The 20,053-nt window shown below is 40.9% G+C and overlaps 1 protein-coding gene across 1 annotated transcript in view; it reads left to right on the top strand.

The window, feature by feature from the left end:
- LRBA (LPS responsive beige-like anchor protein) overlaps positions 1-20,053 on the top strand; it is an 825,317-nt gene that overhangs the window by 743,411 nt on the left and 61,853 nt on the right. Inside the window, exons 50-51 of the mRNA XM_069744053.1 lie at positions 961-1,023; positions 12,496-12,651. Of these exons, the coding sequence (XP_069600154.1) occupies positions 961-1,023; positions 12,496-12,651 (219 nt within the window). The remainder of the gene's footprint in view (positions 1-960; positions 1,024-12,495; positions 12,652-20,053) is intronic.

Here is a 20,053-nt window from a genome sequence, read left to right as displayed (position 1 = left end):
GCCCAGCTTTTTCCCACTTGCCCCGGTGTGGTGGCAAGTGGGGTAATAGTTTTGGGGTTTACGTCCGCTATTTTCATTTTTTATTTTGATCCTAATAAATGAGTAAAAAAGGGTTGGGGACTGTGTTTTTTATTTTTATTTTTTCAAATAAAGGACTTTTTTTTCTGATAGATGCCTCTCCATTACTAACCCCTGGGATTGATGTCAGTAGACATAAAACAGCTGACCTGAACCCCAAAACTATTACCCCACTTGACAACACACCAGTGCAAGTGGGAAGAGCCAAAGCTAAACGACAGAATTTGTGGTGCTGCAGAAGTCTTGTTGGGGAACAATATCCATGGCCGAGTTTCTTCTCTAGTTTCTTCAAAAACTGCGTGCAAGTGTACCTAGAACTTTTGGTGACATTATACTAGTAAACACTTCTATCTCTTAAGCATTCAAGCTTTGCAGCATTTCTTCATCGCCCGCCTAAAACTTTTGCACAGTGTCTGTTCTATCCATCTTCGCTTCTGAATGAGGCCTAGGTGTGACATTCCAACACTTTTACTGAAGCCTTTTTCAAGCACAGTGCTTGCTCTTGTTTGTTGCGTTATTTATTTTTCTACCTTGAACAGTGCTTGCTCACTTCATTGCTCACTATGGAGCTTCCCTTTTTATATATACACACAGGAAATATATATATGTCGGTACCGCGTTAGCCAGTGGATAGAAACATATTCAGAATTGAGAGTCCTCAGTGGTTGATACCTTTTAATGGCTAACTGAAAAGATGGTAACAAATTGCAAGCTTTCCTGAGGAAGGGGCCTGCGTAGTCTTGAAAGTTTGCAATTTGTTACCATCTTTTCAGTTAGCCATTAAAAGGTATCAACCACTGAGGACTCTGAATTGTAAATATTTATATATACCTACATTTTGTGTTTATTCCATGAACTAAAGCGTTTTTCCCCTTCCTTTAGCCCATCAAGGTGCTGTGCAGGACCAGCCGTACCAGCTGCCGGTGGAGATCGATCCTCTCATAGGTCTGTCACTTTCTCCCCTCTCCGCGATTCATTAAGCTCTGTATGGTAGCCCTGAAGTGTAGATTACTGTTGTTTTTCACTTGCCAGTTGCCTGGAATGGAATTCTCCTGATAAACCATTTGCATGCAAATTGGAATGCAATGAGCTGTGGCTATGCTGGTATTTCATCAACTCCCCCTCGTTGGCTTGCCTAATTTGAACAGGCCTAGGACGTGTGTCACCGAAAATTAATATGGATGCCGTAATAATGTGTGATTGAGAATGGCGCGTGAAGCACTGTCAGGATAATATTGGATCTTTTCATCACTCAGACTTGTTGATGAGCAGGAGCGAGGCCCTGTTATGATGAATTGGCGTTCGGTAATGTGCTAGAGCGGCATTTTTTTTTCTCCTAGGGAAATTTTCATAATAACAGTAAGGTTCCTCTCTGTGCAGAGAAATAAAACCTTGGTGCCAGGGCTTTATTGTCAAAATCAATCCTTTGTTTCTTTTTTTTTTTTGCCTTCTCTATGGAGCTGCCTTGCATGCTTCATAAATTAATCGAGCCGCACCTTTTTGTGTGTGTGTGAGTATTCTTATATTACATTTTATTCCTATAGCCTTATATTATCTGTTACTATTTTTTTTTCTTTACATTGACAAAGGAGAAAATGCTGCGGATGTGTGAAAATGTTATTATAGAGATGAATAGATATGCGTCCGGTACATTACGGTCTGTATGAGCGTGTGAAGTATCGTCTCATCCCTGTCTGTCAGTGTCTGCCCTTCCCGTGTGTGAGGAGTCAAGATGATGGGCAATGAGATATGGTTGATCCTCCTCAGAAGTAGAAAGCGGTCTGCCTGTGACTTATAGTGTGTGTTCTGACCGATGTGCAGGGGATGGAAATGGATGAGCCTCAGTTCATTATCATAGCGTTTGCTAGGCTTCCCTATCAGTGAGTCCCCTGATATTAGGAAGCGAACGGCAGGAAAGCTCTGTTTGCTGGCTAAGAAGAAAAATAGCATTGCCACTTATTGAATGTGAATTTACAGCATCTGTTCTGCAAAAAGAAAATGCTGAAGTTTTAAAAAAAAAAATGTACTTATGTGCATGTGTTTAACTTGGCTTTTTTTTTCAGTTTTACATTTTTTTATTTTTGATATATAATACAAGAGAAAATACTTACCATAACTTTACATTTTTCATACATTCACTGGTCTTATATATTTAGATTTTACATATCCCGTACTCCTCCATTCGGGACTTGGGGTAGCAGGAAATGGTTTGACTGTTTCTTCCCCGCCTGTCCCTATACACCCGATCTCCGGTCACGGGGCCCACAAGTAATAGTCCTTTACGTATCTAGTTCTTTGAGTTATGGGTTAGATGTTTTCAGTGACTAAAACCAATATAATTTTCTTAGGATTTGTCTGTCATGGTAATGAAATATACAAAAAAAAGAAAATAGGCAAGATTTGACAATAGTAATATAGTAAAAGTAAAAAATCAAATAGGCGATGTCAAAAACAATATACTGTAGTAACAGCTGTGTATATGGTCACAAAAAAAGATGGCAAATGCAGACACGGTGTATGAAACTGAAAGCATGGGGAACTAAACATAAACCATACGGTCTCATTGCACTATTGATGGGCTCTCAGCGATATTCACTAACCCACAGGAAAGAGTAGATAGGAAAATACGAAATAAAGACGGAAGATCTTGAAGAGTGGAGGAATGTAACCAGCATAAAGGGTATAAACAGTGGTAACGGTACCTGCTCACCTATAGAAAATGTACCCCGCTCATGTTTCGCACCAAGCATCATCAGGGGATTTCACTGTAATTAATATTTATGTTGCAGTGATGTAAGTTGCTACATTTGTAGTGTAACAATGAATGATCATGTATAGTATTTGCATCATTTTATGCTTTGGAATAACCAACAGGCTTTTATTATGCTTGTTTCATTTCTATTTATGAGTATTCACAATGCAACATTTTTACCAAATCTCTGAGCATTGAAAGTCTGACAATCGCAGAGTTATCTGTCACTGGAGAAAGACACAGATGCTGGAAAAATAGAGCAGGGACAAACCAATGTCACGAAGAAGCTCTTTTTATGTAACGTTAGTCAAGATGTAAATCAGAGCAGGCGGTTCTGGAAAATAACAAGCTTGATGGCACCCGCAGAGAAGAGAACATTTACTTACGAAAGAATTTGATGCTGAACAAAGTGGAATGAAGGAGTATTGATGTTGCAGCTACTTTCATTTTCCTGGCGCATAAACATATCAGTTTCTTTTGTATAACTCATGTCTGCAGTGCAGCCTCACTTTCATCTCTTATAAAGCATATTAACCTTAGACGGGAGTATCAGACATGTTAGTACATATGTATCCCCACCGCTACTCGATAACTCGCATGTGATGAAACGCAGGCTGTCACTTCCAGATCACAAACTTAAGCACCTTCTTAATTTCTACATATTTTCCAGCCTAAATAAAACCTTGTTTGAGCAAAAAAAAATAAAATTATATATATATATATATATATATATATATATATATATATATATATATATATATATATATATATATATATATATATATATATATACAATTTTTTTTATATATAGCCTTTTTTTTTTACTAACCCTTTCAGTTATTTGTAGTATGGCATTACCAATATAATATAAGGTATGGTTCCTATAATATTGAAAATAAGGATTTTAACCCCTTAATGACCGCCAATACGTCTTTTAACTGACCTGAGATATAAGAGAATAGCCTCCCCACACAGATGACAATCCAGCATCTGTTGGTTGTACACTATAGCTGACAACTTGCTGTATCAGCTACGATCAGTATTTGCACCTTCTAAATCTGTTTAACCCCTTAGATGCTGCTGTCAATAGTGACTACATCATTATAAATGGTTAACAGAGTGTGGGGGCTTCCTCTTTATCCCAATTGGTGCCCTCAGATCATGATTTTGTTGTCCTGATGTTTGCGATGGCAATTCATGACCAAATATCGGCCCTAGAGTCAGACGGCTGTAGTAATCTGTTTAGAAGTTAGCAACATTTAGGTGGTAAAAATACACATTTTCATTTCTGTCATGCCACTTTGCATTAATTCCTGTAAAGCACCTGAAGGGTTAATAAACTACCTGACAGCAGTTTTCAATATGTTTAGGGGTGCTGTTTTTAAAATGGTATCACGTTTGTGGGTTTCCCAATATATGGGACCCCTAAAGTCACTTCAAACATGGATAAGTCCCTAAAAAAATAAATGTGGTAAATTTCTTTGAAAAAATGAAAAATTGCTGCTACAATTTTAAACCTCCTAAAATGCTAACAAAATAAAATAACATTTTACAAATGGTGCTGATGTAAAGCATACATGTGGGAAATGTTATTTATTAATGGTTTGCTGTTGTATGACTATCTGGATTAAAGGGATAATCATTCAAATTTAGAAAATTGCTAATTTTTTAACATTTTTCTCAAATTTTTTATATTTTTTATAAATAAACACAAAAAATATTGAACTAAATTTACCATTATCACAAAGTATAATGTGTCACGAAAAAACAGTCTCAAAATCACTGGGATTTGTTGAAGCGTTGCAGAGTTATTACCACATAAAGTTACACTGGTCAGATTTCAAAAATTTGGCTCGGTCACTAAGGGGTTAAGCCATTTTTGTGGATAGCTTCACTATTCATTTATTTTACCCCATAAACCGATTCATGGTAAACATTCATGCCATTATATAGCAACGTAATCAAAAATACATTTTTCCCCAATGACTATTACAATAACATATTAAAATATTTTATAGTATTCAGCTTTTTATGTTTTAATCTACATTAACCTTCCCCTGCAAGCCCCTTTATTAATTTCTTTCCTTGCTGGAACCCCTAAGGGTATGCTCACATGTAGCCTTTTTGCAGAGTTCTTTTAAGTATGTTTATTTTTCTGTACCAAAAAACCTTCATTTTACAGTAGTAATAATAATAATAATGTTTTGCAGTACCAGCAAAGTGACTTATATTTCAAAAAACTCAGTCATAGCTTAGTTTTCTTTCCTTGAGCTTTGAACTGTAAGTAAAAACTTGTAAGTTGCACGCAGCATTTTTACTGCCACTTTGCCATTTACCTGGTTTGTGTACAGAAAAAAACTGCAAAAATGCATTGTGTGAACATACCATGTTCATTTTGCATGCCATAGCATTCCAGATTGTTTAGAAATCATTTGACGTCTTACCTGGGTGACTACCATCACTCAAGTAATTACATGCATAGGTAGTGACCGAAAGTTTTTTCTGCTATTACTAATTTGTTCTATGGCTCGACCACCATGACCATACAAGAAAGCATGATATTTGCATAAAATAGCAAACACAACATTAGTGAGCGCAAGAGAGCTAGAACTTGATGTGCTTTCTAGTGGATTGTTTAAAGAGAGATTTCCTTGACATAACCAGCATATGTATGTGTATATATGTATATATTTGTTTTCATACCGTATATACTCAAGCATAAGCCGACCCGAGCAGGGTTGGACTGGGCCACCGGAGAACCAAAGTTCTCCGGTGGGCCCAGGCCCTGACACCTGCTAGCATACAGGACCAGCAGCTGCCTAGGGCCCCCACTGCTCCAGGGGCCCCCAGCCAGTGGGGTGTCGCTAATAGCGACACACCACGCAGCTGCTATAGGGCCCCCGGTGCCAGCGGAGCAGCAGCGGGTGACAGGAAGCCTAAGCCTGTTCCCGCTGCTAAAGTGAAATAAATATTCATGCTTCCCCATGCCCCATCTTTTTGGGAGTACTGAGCTGCATGATACCCTATGGGGGGGTGAGCTGCATGAAACCCTATGGGAGGCGAGCTGCACGATAGCCTATGAGGGTGAGCTGCACTATGTCCTATGAGAGGGGGCATTATATTCTATGGGGGGATACATTATATTCTATGGAGGACTGCATTATTTGCCATGAGGGCTGCATTATACTCTGTGAGGGGGCTACATTATACTATATGAGGGGGATACATTATATTCTATGAGGGGGCTACCCCATCCCCTGCTACATAATTAATATGTTTACTACCTTATATTATACCCTGATATTAGCGTGTTTTAGCACACATTTGTCTTGTATTTATTTCTATGTAGCTACATAATAGGCCCCAAGAATAATTTTCTCTGGTGGGCCCAAGGTGCTCCAGTCCGACGATGGACCCGAGTATATGCCGAGGCACATAAATTTGCCACGAAAAACTGGGAAAACTTAGTGACTCGAGTATAAGCCAGGTATGCATTGTCATCTCATCCCTATCCTGGTATGCATGGCTCCTTATCCCTTATCCTTGCATACATGGTTCCCCATCCCTGTCCTTGTATGCATGGCTCCCCGTCCCTGTATGCATGGCTCCTTATCCCTGTCCTTGTATGCATGGTTCCTATAAAAAAAAATCCTACTTGCCTTCCCTGCGCGCCCTCGCTACATCTCGTTCCAGCGCCAGCAGCTCTTCCTGCCGAGCGATCACGTTTCACCACTCATTAAGGTAATGAATATTCACTCCATGCCTATAGGAGTGGAGACACATGATTATTCATTGGAAAATAAAATAAGAAAATGAGAGCACTCACCAACTGCAGTGATCGTCCTTACTTTATTGTGGCAATGATACAAACATATCAAAAGGCGGCAGGGAAGAAAATGTGGTTCCTGAAGACATTTTCCTCCCTGCCGCCTTTTGATAGGTTTGTATCATTGCCACAATAAAGTAAGGATGATCACTGCAGTTGGTGAGTGCTCTCTTTTTTTTTATTTTATTTTTCCTGTGGAATACGTATTACTTTCAGAGTATGCACCCGGATACTGCATGGGCAACTGCTTGTTTCTCCATGGGGACATAACCGGCAATTCTGACTGATTGTGCGACACTTTGTTTCTCTTTTAACGTTGAACATGATTATTCATTACCTTAAAGGGAACCTGTCACCTGAATTTGGCGGGACCGGTTTTCGGTCATATGGGCGCAGTTTTTGGGTGTTTGATTCACCCTTTCTTTACCCGCTGGCTGCATCCTGGCCGCAATATTGGATTGAAGTTCATTCTATGTCCTCCATAGTACACGCCTTCGCAAGGCAATACAATCGTCAAAGAACATCACCATGCGCTCCTGAGCCATCTATCCTTACAATGATTAGTAGGCTTTATCACATTTTTGCCTCCTCGAGAAGGTTTCCAAAACCAGGAGCAGAAAGAAATATTTGGATTTATATTTTCCTGCTTATTAGAAGTGTTCAACTATTTGAAGGTTTCAAGCCATTTTGCAATCTAGTATGGCAAGAAGCCAACTTAAAGATGACTTTTTACTATCAATACAATACAAAACCTTAATGGAAAATGGGTTAAGGCTGACTTTTTTTTATATATATATATATATTTTTTTTTTTTATTGCGGTAGAGGCAGAAATGATCATTTCTCTTTTACAATAGATTGTGTGTGATTATAGCCGTTTACAAATAATAGTTTCTGAAACCTTAGAAGGCAAACACAACAACCTGTATGGTAGGGCAGTCATAATGCTGTCGCTCAGATTCTCAGAGCTGTAATCCAGATCCCGGCTGGAATAAACTACAATACTGACTTGTTTACCCACAAGAGGAACACGTTATTGCCTCGTAAAGAAGCACAACAGTCCTTATTATTCGCAAGGCTTCAAACCCACTGCTAAGTCTAAGTTCACATTTGCGTTGTGCGCCGCAGCGTCGTCGCCGCAACGCACAACGCAAACAAAAACGCAGCAAAACGCATGCACATGCGGCCCCATGCGGCGCCAATGTTAAAGATAGGGCCGCACGACGCATGCGTTTTTTAAAAGGTCGGCGCCGCACAAAAAATCCAACATGTTGCGTTTGCCGCGCCCAGACAGGTGCGCCCTAACGCCGCATGCGGCGTAAAACGCAACACAACGCATGCACATGCGGCCCCATGCGGCGCCAATGTTAAAGATAGGGCCGCACGACGCATGCGTTTTGTTGCGGCGGCGACGCTGCGGCGCAAACCGCAAATGTGAACGTACCCTAAGAATGTCAACCTGAAAGTTATTTCAGCAAGATGGTTTTACATTGCAAGGATTTTAAGCGTGCAGCACATGAAACGAAATAGGGTTGTGTATTATGGAAGATTATGTATAGTAGCGTTGCATTTTATTATATTTTTTAGTAGTTTCTGTATCCTTTGAGGACTGGTCACTAAACTTGACTTGTCTGCTAAAATACATTTTTTCTTATAAAGCCACATTGTGACGTTCCTTTGTTAACTCTCTTAGAAATTAATAAATACATTCCTGTTCTCACTGTGTCCTTATACAGCCTGGAACCGCCAGCACTGATTTTACAGTGTTAGATTTTGTAGGTTGCCTCCACCCCTATTATTATCACCCATTTGTCAATTTATTTATGACGACCCTACTCAAATTTCTTCAATATATTTAAAAATTGTTATTTCAAAGGGAATACAATTATTTACTGAAAATAGACATGTCTAGAGAGGCAACAGGGCTTCTGCAGAGAGTACGAGCTGCTGAGCTCATGGTTAGGCCGCAGCAGTGTTGACATGATGTCACCTCTACAGCTGATCAATAAATACCAGAGCATCCGTAAGACGCAGCACTGGACCTTAGTAGGGTCAGTAAAGAACAATTTATTTTATACCTCACTGAGACTAAGGGTTAATGTATGAAACGGGACAACCCCCTTAAGGACATTTGAGCTTTAATTTAACATGCTTAAAATTGCATTGAAAACAGTCATTACCTTGATAGGTTCTCTGCAATGGGAATTTTGTTGCTTCATGTACCATATTTACTAGAGTTTTGGTGGAGTAGCTTGATTTAAAGAAGCACTCTCACTAACTTTTTTTATTGATTAAATGTTTGTGTATGTGCATGTAACATAGTGTGTGAATATTAATATACTTGCCTACCGTTGCTCTCTCCGGTGTCCAATGTCGTTCTTTTTTGTCAGTGATGTCACCACTCTACAGACGGACCGTCTGAACGAGGCTCATTGTAAAAGAGACTTCCGACTTATGCATAGTCACACTTTATGCATAGTCATACTTGTGGTGACGTCACTGAGGAGCAGAATTGAGCAGCGCTTGACACCGCAGAGAGCAGTAGTACGTGAGAATATTAATACAATCACACTACATTACATGAACATATACAGTAGGTAAGGAAAGTATTCAGACTTTTTTAAATGTTTCACTCTTTGTTTCATTGCAGCCATTTGGTAAATTCTGAAAAGTTCATTTTTTCCTCAATAATGTACACTCTGCACCCCATCTTGACTGAAAAACCCCAAAAAATGTAGACATTTTTGCAAATTTATTAAAAAAGAAAAACTGAAATATCACATGGTCGTAAGTATTCAGACCCTTTGCTCAGACACTCATATTTAAGCCACATGCTGTCCATTTCCTTGTGATCCTCCTTGAGATGGTTCTACCCCTTCATTGGAGGCCAGCTGTGTTTAATTAAACTCATAGGATTTGATTTGGAAAGAACACACCTGTCTATATAAGACCTCACAGTCCATGTCAGACCAAATGAGAATCATAAGGTCAAAGGAACTGGCCAAGGAGCTCAGAGACAGAATTGTGGCAAGGCACAGATCTGGCCTAGGTTACAAAAGAATTTCTGCAGTACTCAAGGTTCCTAAGAGCACAGTGACCTCCATAATCCTTAAATGGAAGAAGTTTGGGACCACCTGAAGTCTTCCTAGACCTGGCCGCCCAGCCAAACTGAACAATCGTGGGAGAAGAGCCTTGGTGAGAGAGGTACAGAAGAACCCCAATGTCACTGTGCCTGAGCTCCAGAGATGCAGTAGGGAGATGGGAGAAAGTTCCACAAAGTCAACTATCACTGCAGCCCTCCACCAGTCGGGCTTTTATGGCAGAGTGGCCCGACGGAAGCCTCTCCTCAGTGCAACACATTTGAAAGCCTGCATAGAGTTTCCTAAAAACACATTAAGGACTCAAAGACTATGAGAAATAAGATTCTATGGTCTGATGAGATGAACATAGACCTTTTTGGTGATAATTCTAAGTGGTATGTGTGGAGAAAACCAGGCACTGCTCATCACCTACCCAATACAATCTCAACAGTGAAACACGGTGGTGGCAGCATCATGCTATGGGGGTGTTTTTCAGCTGCAGGGACAGGACGACTGGTTGTCATTGAAGGAAACATGAATGTGGCCAAGTACAGAGATATCCTGGATGAAAACCTCTTCCAGAGTTCTCTGGATCTCAGACTTGGCCAAAGGTTGACCTTCCAACAAGACAATGACCCAAAACACACAGCTAAAATAACAAAGGAGTGGCTTCAGAACAACTCTGTGACCATTCTTGACTGGCCCAGCCAGAGCCCTGACCTAAACCCAATTGAGCTTGTCTGGAGAGACCTGAAAATGACTGTCCTCCAATGTTCACCATCCAACCTGACGAAACTGGCGTGGATCTGCAAGGAAGAATGGCAGAGGATCCCCAAATCCAGGTGTGAAAAACTTGTTGCATCATTACCAAGAAGACTCATGGCTGTACTAGCACAAAAGGGTGCTTTTACTCAACACTGAGCAAAGGGTCTGAATACTTATGACCATGTGATATTTCAGTTTTTCTTTTTTAATAAATTTGCAAATATTTCTTCATTTCTGGGGGATTTTTTCAGTCAAAACTGGGTGCTGAGTGTACATTGAGGAAAAAAATGAACTTTTTGGAATTTACCAAATGGCTGCAATGAAACAGAGGGGTCTGAATACTTTCCATACCCACTGAATTATCATCTAATAAATAAAAGGTAAATGGAAGTGCTTCAATTATTTATTGCCTAAATTATTTGGACTTAATATTTACAGTAAAATATTAGCTGATACATGATACATGTCTTTGTTGAACATAAATAATAAGTGGGTCTTTTCTCAGAATGAAAATATACTTTTTCTATAAACTTAAAGGGGTTGTCCAATGAAAACAAATCATCACTTATCGGTAGAATAGGTCAAAACATGCTGATCAGTTGGTGTCCCTGCACTGACCGGGATTCTGTATGGGGCTGCTGGAAAAGCCGAGAGCCGTGTTCTGCTGCCCTATTGCTGCTCCATTCTATCCGGGATAATCTTCTCCATTCTGCTGATTGGGGCAGGATCCAGCGGTCTGACCTTCACCCATCAGCAAGTTTCACCTTTCCAGTGGAGGAGATGTGCTGGAAACATGATTGTAAACTCTGTGTTGCCTTCCACCCTTTTGAGAAAGAATTGTTTACTAAATGAGTAAAGTTGGGTGCTGTATTCTTTCCATTATTGTTGCCACATTTTTTTTTTTTTTAAATACCTGTATTCATTCGATTTTTGTTGGCGACCTGACTGACGATGTCATATTGACTGTGCCCCAATGTCAGATAATGGGTAATCGAGCTGTTTTTTTTTTCTCGGAGATAAACTGCTATCAGAGCCTATTGATGATCAAAATTAACAAATAAACTTGGCCTGGAATGGATGTGTTTACCTAGGCGTAGTCTTAAAAGATGAATGCATTACATTTCTATATGAGAAAAGCGTTAAATGAAAAGTACCATTAGCATATCTGGTGAATTCTTATTAATTTAGTACATTTTGTAAACCAGAGGCAGACGTGAACAGAAAATCAGGTCCTCAAGTATTCCAAAGCGTATTTCCTATATGCCAATCTAAGCTGGATACGATTGTTTATTTGACTGTGCTTTCTTCTGGTGGAAACCTCTGTAGTGTTACTAAAAATCATTTCTCGATCACCAGACTCTCCATCCAGAGGTCGTTTACAAGCCCCATGCTTCATTTTTAAACATTGCTTAGGAAAATAAGAACGTACTTGGTCAGCTAAAGCTCAGCTTTATCGTAGTCTTCCTGTTTTGCTTGTTTTTGCACGTGGTTTAGCCTTGTTTAGCAATAACTTTAAGCCATGCAAAGATTGCTCGTGAGACATGTCGGCAAACCTCGGCCAAGTAAAAGTAGCAGTTTTTCGGAGAGTGTTTTATTACCAATAGTTGGTTTGGAAGGCGAATGGAATGTAATGTAGAGGAAGGATTAGAAGCATCTTCTGGTACATGTTCTGACTTTCATTGGAGCCGTTTCTCTCTTCTTCCTGCTGCATATTTATTGGTAATGTGCTGCAGCTCCCTTTAGCAAGGCCCAGATCATGTAGTTACAAGACAAGCCAAGCAAATAACTCACTCGTTATCAGCGTAATTAGGGCCGATATCTGGTGCTGGGCTGTTATAGCTAAAGAGGCTGAAGTCACTGGATGAACTGTTTGATTCTGTCTGTTACGCTGGTCAAGTGTTGGAGATTAGTTTTCTTTTCTGCTTTGCCAATTCACAGTCTATTGAGAAGAAAGCGATAATAACGGGTGACGATGTGTTTTCTGTATTCCTGTAGCAAACAACACCGGAATGCACAGACGGCAAATATCAGACCTCCTAGACCAAAGCATCCAGGTCCATTCTCAGTGCTTTGTGATCATAGCCGACAATCGCTTCATTATAGTGTGCGGCTTTTGGGACAAAAGTTTCCGCGTGTACTCCACTGACACAGGTACGTTCTAGTGTTGTCATTGTGTCTATGCTTGAGGGAATGACTTTATATATTCACTGTATGTGATATTTACAGACACTGAAAATATATACGGTATATGTATATAAAGGATATGTAATATAATTTATGGTCATGTTTATATAGTTTTTTTCCTATACTCAGCGATTGAGAATAAATGGTGCCAAAATGTGTGTATATTATGTGTACTGTGTTCATATCTATCTACTTATCTAGCCACCCCATGGTGTATGATCTTGTATAGCACATTTCCTCATATCTTTTTTATGTTACTGCTTAATAAAAACGAGGAATAGATTATGAATGCAAGATTTTGCAGGGGGGGTGGGTGGTTGCACTAGTGGAAAGTTTACCACGTGTAACCATATTTCATCTTTGTGGATTTTTGACACTCTTCCTAACCCATTTTGCAGCATATTTTTGTACTTCCCTGTAAATTACCCATTTCTGAGGCGTATGCTACTTAACTTGCTAAATGCACTTTTTTTTTGTCTTGCACACGTACATTTGAAGGATTTCACAGTATTCCTCTTGACATGTGGGACATGGGATTAACACGTCTGTGAAAGCTGTTAGAGAAGAAACTCTACCGTGTGTTTCTGACTGTTTAATGGCTCCAGTTCTTTTAAAATTCCCCGAGTTTTTTTTTTTTTTGTCTTTTGGAGCCATAGACATTTTAGTCATCCTGTGACAGACATGCTTGCATCCTCCGAGATCACTTAGATTGGGAAAATACCTTTGCTTTTTTGCAGTTTGAGCCGGAGCAGCAGGGCAAACACGTGCACAACCCATGTAATGTATAGCAGCACAATAAGTGTTCTATTCAATTACATTCTATCACTTCTGAATAAAGGGGCCCTTTTCTTTTTTAGCATTCCTTGTTTTGTTTTTATTCTTGTAACAGGAAATTCTCGTGGCGTAAATCATTTTTTTTTCTAAGTAGAACCAATACAGAAAAGGCATCATAAACCCTCTTCTGGCAGTGGGAATTATTTTCAGACGGCCTTTTACATCCAGCAGTGCTAAGGGCCTGTGTCTGTTTTTCTTTTTCTCCTTTATTTCTTTTTATTTGCAACAGAGCTGTCAAATAAAATTGAATAACTAGAAAATGTGTTCTGTCAAAAAAGGGAAATACTGTTGTTTGAGCTAATGCAATATTTCTGTTCTTTTATCAGGGACACCTCTTAATACAAAATACAATCCGGGCTAATAGCTAAGGCACATTCATTATAAGCAAATGTTTAACTTATTTACCTTTATATATTTTATGTTGAACATTTCTTTTTGTATTTTTTTTTCTAATCTAGTAGTTTACCCTTATTTTTAATCTCTGATTTGTGAAGTGCTACTGAATTTGTTGGCACTCTAAAAAAAAATAAAAAATTATTAAAATTGTCTACCAACAAAAAAAAATCTGTCAATCACAATATGGTCTATTAAGTCCTAATGTGCTTCGGAATCTAGTGCTGCCCTGTTTTTTGTAGCTATTCCTCAGGGTTACATGTGATCAGTCTCCCCGATCCTGGCCATACGGTACTAATATACCGTGCTGCTTTAACCCTTTTCCCTCTTGTTTGGCTAATATATGAAAATATTTATTAGTTTAGTAAAATGTCGCAAATGTTACCTTACTAGGATTCCAAAAACTGAAGTACACCATTTCAGCGCAGCTAGTATTTTAGTGTCCTAATAGCAAACACGCTCAATTTTAAAGAGGACTACACTTTAAAAAAAATAAGAAAATCTGCTCAGATTTAAGGGGTGGTCCGATACCTATAAAGCCCTTTATAAATTCCTACCATTAAAGGGAAGGTGCCATAAAAAAAAAAATTTCCAGCGATTGAAAAAATGTAAAGAATTAATGTTTAAATTTTCTTAAAAAATATTATCATGTGTTTATAATTTAGTAAAATATGAAAAATTATTTTAAAAGGTTTGGCATTTCCACTTTTAAACACTAGGGGGAGCAGCTACTGAAATTTGACAAAAACCTAGTGTATAACTAGCTCACATTACAGCACTGCAGTAAATATGGGCGGAGTCTGCTGATGTGTGTTTCATGTCTCCTCTCCTCCCCTCCTGGGTGTTTGCTAAGGGATAAGAGCGGATAATATTCAGGAACCCAGTGAGCAGCCATTTTGTTGGTGACTGCAAAGTTATACTGACAAGTAGACAGTCACTGAGGATGGCGGGCAGCAAGGATTCTGGGGGATATATTATGGAGGGAGCAGGGTGACAGCAGCACAGAGTATTTAAGGAGAACAGTGTGCTGGTCTATGGGGGGGCACCCTGTTCGGTGCGTGGAGCAGCCAGGGATTGTACATAGAGAGCTGTCTTTTATACACATGGATGGACCACCTGCTCCACAGAAATCCAGGAAACATTTCTGATTGATGGCCTGTTCTGATCCAGACATTGCATACAGACCACATTCCCCTCCTCAGATTCTGGCGATGTGTGAAAGCGAGGCGACAGGCACAGTCGGGGTGACGCTGGGGGGAAATGTAGCCATATAGTAACGATAAAAATGAGACCCCTCTCTTCAGCTGCCTCACCAGCCCTCCCCTGACTGCACCTAACTGTAGGTCATGCTGCCCCCTCTATTACCCCAGACCCGTATGCAGGTGCTCAGCCAGAACCACCCTAGAATGGGTCCCCTTTCTGAAGATAATACTGCCATAGTGTTCTCACATAATACCACCATATAGATCACACATAATACTGTCCTCTAGTTCTCACATAATACCATCATATAGATCGCAAATAACGACGCCATAGTGTTCACATAATACCGCCACATAGATCTCACATAATACGCCATATACTTCTCACATAATACCGCCAGTGTTCTCACAATACCGCCATATAGATCACACATAATACCGCCATATACTTCTCACATAATACTGCCATATACTTCTCACATAACGACGCCATATAGATTACAAATAATACCGCCATATAGATCACACCTAACGGGGGAGAGGAGTGCATAGAGGATTAGATACACAGCCCAGCAGTCTGTATCACACAGGAGAGGATTAGATACACAGCTCAGCACAGTAACACACATGGGAGGAGATACACTGCTCAGAGTCAGCATCACAAATGATAGGATTAGATTACCTCTCCCCCTCCCCCGACGATATCACTTCACTGCTGCCGGCGCTGAACCTTTCTCCCTCCTGTGCAGTCCCTGGTCTCCTTCTCCTAAAGGTACCGTCACACTAGACGATATCGCTAGCGATCCGTGACGTTGCAGCGTCCTCGCTAGCGATATCGTCCAGTGTGACAGGCAGCAGCGATCAGGCCCCTGCTGTGCTGTCGCTGGTCGGGGAAGAAAGTCCAGAACTTTATTTCGTCGCTGGACTCCACGCAGACATCGCTGAATCGGCGTGTGTGAGACCGATTCAGCGATGTCTTCACTGGTAACCAGGGTAAACATCGGGTAACTAAGCGCAGAGCCGCGCTTTGTAACCCGATGTTTACCCTGGTTACCATCCTAAAAGTAAAAAAAACAAACACTACATACTTACCTACCGCTGTCTGTCCTCCAGCGCTGTGCTCTGCACTCCTCCTGTACTGGCTGTGAGCGTCGGTCAGCCGGAAAGCAGAGCGGTGACGTCACCGCTCTGCTTTCCGGCCGCTGTGCTCACACAGACAGTACAGGAGGAGTGCAGAGCACAGCGCTGGAGGACAGACGGCTGTAGGTAAGTATGTAGTGTTTGTTTTTTTTACTTTTAGGATGGTAACCAGGGTAAACATCGGGTTACTAAGCGCGGCCCTGCGCTTAGTTACCCGATGTTTACCCTGGTTACCGGCATCGTTGGTCGCTGGAGAGCGGTCTGTGTGACAGCTCTCCAGCGACCAAACAGCGACACTGCAGCGATCCGGATCGTTGTCGGTATCGCTGCAGCGTCGCTAAGTGTGACGGTACCTTAAGGCTCCTATAACCGCAGGGCTCCTGCAATTATGCTGGGAAACTGGAGCTCACAGATGCATTGTGAGCTCCAGAAAGATAGCGCCGATCTCCTTCCTCTGCTGTGGTGTGGACGGCCCAGGGGGCATGGCCAGATCACAGCAGGGAGCAGCTCAATGTAAAGTATAGGGCCGGATGCCGACTGAAGACTCCTATGCCCGGGGCTGCCGTATTTGCAGAGTGTAAGTGTCGTGCAGCTACACTTACACTCCTGCAAAGCAAAATGGCAGCGCCCAGTGGCTGAAAAAATTATTAATAATAAAAAAAAATTTAAAGTTAAAAATGTAAATTTGTGTTAAAAATAAATGTTTATATAAACAATTATTTTTTTATACAAAAAATAAAATGCGGCACCTTCCCTTTAAGCTCTAACCACTTTTATAATTTTTTTTTATAATAATGGTGTGCTGCCTCTGACTTTTTGGACTCTTATTATAAGGTTTGGTACATGCCTGAGGGGCTTTGCACTCTGAATTTGTTTTTCTGTGCTACTCTCACTTTTTGCAATTATTCACTTTTGTAATTCCTTAAATGCCCTACACTTCTCTCTATTCTGCTATTTCTTTTCTGTTTTTGTTACTTCCTTTGATTTTTCTTTTTGAGAGGAGTCTCAATTGGGATGTCACAGGACCTTAGGGGCTGCACTGACTCCCCCCACAGCATCTATCACCCCTCCTGGAACAAGATGTCATCAGGGGGCGGCACTGCGGTGACTTACCACAGCTATTGTCACCGCCATCACATGATTACATCCTGGTTCAGTAGAGATAGTTGGGAAGTGACTACATCTATTTTTTTTTGTCTCTTTTTCAGTGAGGTAAAACCGTGGGATAATAATAATTTTATTTATGTAGTGCCAACATATTCCGCAGCGCTTTACAAATTATAGAGGGGATTTGTACAAACAAATGGGAGTTTTGTACTGGATTCTGGAGTGGATGGGTAACCAGTGTAATGACTGGCACAGGGTAGAGGCATCGGCGTAATGGTTGGTGAGGGACATAATCTTGGCAGCAGCATTCAGTACAGATTGGAGCGGGCAGAGTTTGGTAAGAGGGAGGCCGTTTAGGAGAGTGTTACAATAGTCCAGACGAGAATGAATGAGTGAAACAGTAAGAGTTTTTGCAGAGTCGAAAGTAAGAAAAGGGCGAATTCTAGAAATGTTTTTGAGATGCAGATAAGAAGAGCGAGCCAATGATCGGATGTGGGGGGTGAAGGAAAGCTCGGAATCAAGTATGACCCCAAGGCAGCGGGCATGTTGCTTGGGAGTAATGGTGGAACCACACACGGAGATGGCAATGTCAAGCAAAGGTAGGTTAATAGAGAGAGAGAACACGAGGAGTTCAGTTTTTGACAGGTTCAGTTTCAGATAGAGGGAAGACATGATGTTAGAGACAGCGGTAAGACAATAACTGGTGTTTTCTAAAAAGGCAGGCATGAGATCAGGAGAAGTGTATAATTGGGTGTCATCAGCATAGAGATGGTACTGGAACCCAAATCTACTGATTGTTTGTCCAATAGGGGCAGTATACAAAGAGAAGAGGAGGGAGCCTAGGACTGATCCTTGAGGAACCCCAACAGTAAGGGGAAGGTGGGAGGAGGAGGAACCAGCAAAAGATACAGTGAAGGAGCGATCAGAGAGATAGGAGGAGAACCAGGGGAGAACGGTGTCCTTGAGGCCGATGGAGCGGAGCATAGTGAAGAGGAGCTGATGGTCCACAGTGTTGAATGCTGTGGAGAGATCCAAGAGAGTTAGCAGGGAGCATTGACCTTTAGATTTAGCTGTTTAGTAGATCATTAGAGACTTAAGTGAGGGCAGTTTCAGTAGAGTGTAAAGAGCGAAAACCAGATTGAAGAGGGTCGAGAAGAGCGTTATCTGAGATAGCGGGGAAGATGGGAGTGGACCAGGCGTTCGAGGAGTTTAGAGATAAAGGGAAGATTAGAGACAGGTCTATAATTAGCGGCACAGTTTTGATCTGGGGATGGTTTTTTAAGTAATGGATGTATGATTGCATTCATAAATGAAGAGGGAAAGATACCGGAAGAGAGAGAGAGAGGTTGAATATTTTTGTTAAATGAGAGGTGACAGCTGGAGAAAGGGACTGTAGGAGATGTGACGGAATGGGGTCACTGGTGCAAGTGGTTGGGCGAGAAGATGCAAGGCGCCTGATTACTTCTTCTGTAACTGGTTCAAAGTCAGAGAGTGAACTAGATGCAGTGGGGGAGGGAGGACAGTGCATGGTATGAAGGGATTGGGAGATAATTTCCTGTCGGATGTGGTCAATTTTTTCTTTGAAGTAATTGGCCGGATTGTCAGGGCGGAGATCTGTGGTTGGGGCCTGCACTCTTGGGTGTTGAGTAGGGACTGGAACGTGTCAAAGAGACGTTTAGGGTTATTGGACAGGGAGGTAATGAGGGTGTTAAAATAGGTTTGTTTGGAGAGGTGAAGGGCAGAGTTGTATGTTTTAACCCCTTCATGGCCTTGGGATTTTCCGTGTTTGTTTTTGACTCCCCTCCTTCCCAGAGCCATGACTTTTAACTTTTTCTGTCAATATGGCCATTTGAGGGCTTATTTCTTGCGGGACGAGTTGTACTTTTGAACGACATCATTGGTTTTACCATGACGTGTACCAGAAAATGGGAAAAAAATTCCAAGTGCGGTAAAATTGCAAAAAAAAAGTGCAATCCCATGCGTGTTTTTTGTTTGAATTTTTGCTAGGTTTACTAAATGCTAAAACTGACCTGCCATCATGATTCTCCAGGTCAGTACAAGTTCATAGACACCAAACATGTCTAGGTTATTTTTTATCTAAGTGGTGAAAAAAAAATTCCAAGCTTTGCTATAAAAAAAAAAAAACGCTTTTTTCCGATACCCATAGCGTCTCCTTTTTTCGTGATCTGGGGTCGGCTGAGGGCTTATTTTTTGCACCCCGAGCTGACGTTTTTAGAAATACCATTTTGGTGCAGATACGTTCTTTTGATCGTCCATTATTGCATTTTAATACAATGTCGCAGCGACCAAAAAAACTTAATTTTGGCGTTTCGATTTTTTTTTCTTGCTACGCCGTTTAGCAATCAGGTTAATCCTTTTTTTTATTGATAGATTGGGCGACTGTGAGCGCGGCGATACCAAATATGTGCATATTTGATTTTATTTTTCTTGTTTTATTTTGAATGGGGCGAAAGGGGGGTGATTTAAACATTTTTTTTTACTTTTGACATGCTTCAATAGCCTCCATGGGGGGCTAGAAGCTGGCATAGCCTGATCGGCTCTGCTACATAGCAGCGATCATCAGATCGCACCTATGTAGCTTAATTACAGGCTTGCTATGAGCGCCGACCACAGGGTGGCACTCACAGCAAACCGGCATCAGTAACTATAGAGGTCTCAAGGACCTCTATGGT

The sequence above is a fragment of the Ranitomeya imitator genome, chromosome 1, assembly GCF_032444005.1.
Source record: "Ranitomeya imitator isolate aRanImi1 chromosome 1, aRanImi1.pri, whole genome shotgun sequence".
Lineage (NCBI taxonomy): Eukaryota > Metazoa > Chordata > Amphibia > Anura > Dendrobatidae > Ranitomeya > Ranitomeya imitator.
This window is presented reverse-complemented; position numbering and strand designations above follow the sequence as displayed.